Source organism: Sinocyclocheilus anshuiensis, unplaced genomic scaffold (assembly GCF_001515605.1).
Source record: "Sinocyclocheilus anshuiensis isolate Anshui unplaced genomic scaffold, SAMN03320099.WGS_v1.1 scaffold274, whole genome shotgun sequence".
Classification (NCBI taxonomy): domain Eukaryota; kingdom Metazoa; phylum Chordata; class Actinopteri; order Cypriniformes; family Cyprinidae; genus Sinocyclocheilus; species Sinocyclocheilus anshuiensis.
In genome coordinates this window covers 1,813,189-1,814,388 of record NW_015547698.1, presented here as the reverse complement: position 1 = coordinate 1,814,388, position 1,200 = coordinate 1,813,189, and the positions used below count along the sequence as shown (strand labels likewise).

At 32.6% G+C, this 1,200-nt stretch overlaps 1 protein-coding gene across 1 annotated transcript in view; it reads left to right on the top strand.

Annotated features, from left to right (window-relative positions):
* LOC107703706 (tuberin-like) overlaps positions 1-1,200 on the top strand; it is a 49,864-nt gene that overhangs the window by 5,008 nt on the left and 43,656 nt on the right. The window contains exons 7-9 of the mRNA XM_016506421.1: positions 66-114; positions 204-329; positions 444-517. Of these exons, the coding sequence (XP_016361907.1) occupies positions 66-114; positions 204-329; positions 444-517 (249 nt within the window). The remainder of the gene's footprint in view (positions 1-65; positions 115-203; positions 330-443; positions 518-1,200) is intronic.

Sequence of the window (1,200 nt, the reverse complement as noted above, 5' to 3'; positions counted from 1 at the left end):
CACACACACACACACACACACACACACACACACACACACTAACATCACTGATTTGTTTCTCGCAGGAAAATCTGCCTTCTGTGTAACCGGACGACTTGCTCCACAGATATTGAGGTAAAAAAGTGGCCTTTGGTTCAGTCTTTCAGGATTACCATAAAATCAGTGATGGCTGAATGGGTTTATCCATGTGTGTGTGTGTGTAGGTTGCGCTGCAGGTGTTGGACGCGGTGGTGTGTTATAACTGCCTGCCCTCTGACTCTCTGACGGTGTTCATCATCACACTGTGCCGAACCGTTAACGTGAAGGAGTTCTGTGAATTCTGCTGGAAGGTACACCCAGAAAATATTCAATTGAGTTTAATATATCACATCATGTATTGATGGTGCAGCTCATAAGCATGCGTTGACCTCTCTGTTGTTGTTTTTCTTTGGTTGTGTCTCTAGTTGATGCGTAAAGTGTTGGGGACTCACCTGGGTCACAGTGCCATATACACCATGTGCCGTGTCATGGAGGAGAGGTACTCACTGACTGACTTGTGTTTCAGTAGCAGTCCACATAAGTCAGTTTTGCTCTGAAGCAGTTATGAACATTACAGTAGTCTCCTGAAGAGCACAAAGACAGATTTGTGACTGGTCAGAGAGTCAGTAAGCTATAATAAAATACATTATGTGCACTTTCTTGGTTTAGTTAGTTAGTTTAGTTCTTTAGTTTAGTTTAGTTGTAAGTGGCAATAGTCTAATAAATAATGTGTGACTCTTAATTTCACAGTTTTTCATGCTTTTTGTTTAATTTCAGTAGTTAAATTTTTATTCTGTATTTTTTTTCTATATTATTTGTTCCTTTTGTTCTTTACTCTCTAGTTTTTATTTACTAAGAACTACTTAGAAATGCCCTATATAAATAAAAATGTATGTTGTTAATAATAATAATAATAACAATACAATATCGTTATAAAAAAAACTCATAAATTCATAAATATATTTATTATTATTATTATCTTAATAAATATACACTTTTATAAATACATCAAATATATATTATTTTTATATTCTTCTTCTTCATAATAATAATAATAACAATACTTGTTTACTTGATAAAAATAAAATAGTTATTGTTTTTATATTTTAAAATAGGTAGATTTTCACTAGCAATTTTTTTACTTGATATAATTGTAGTTATTATTATTATAATAATAATACT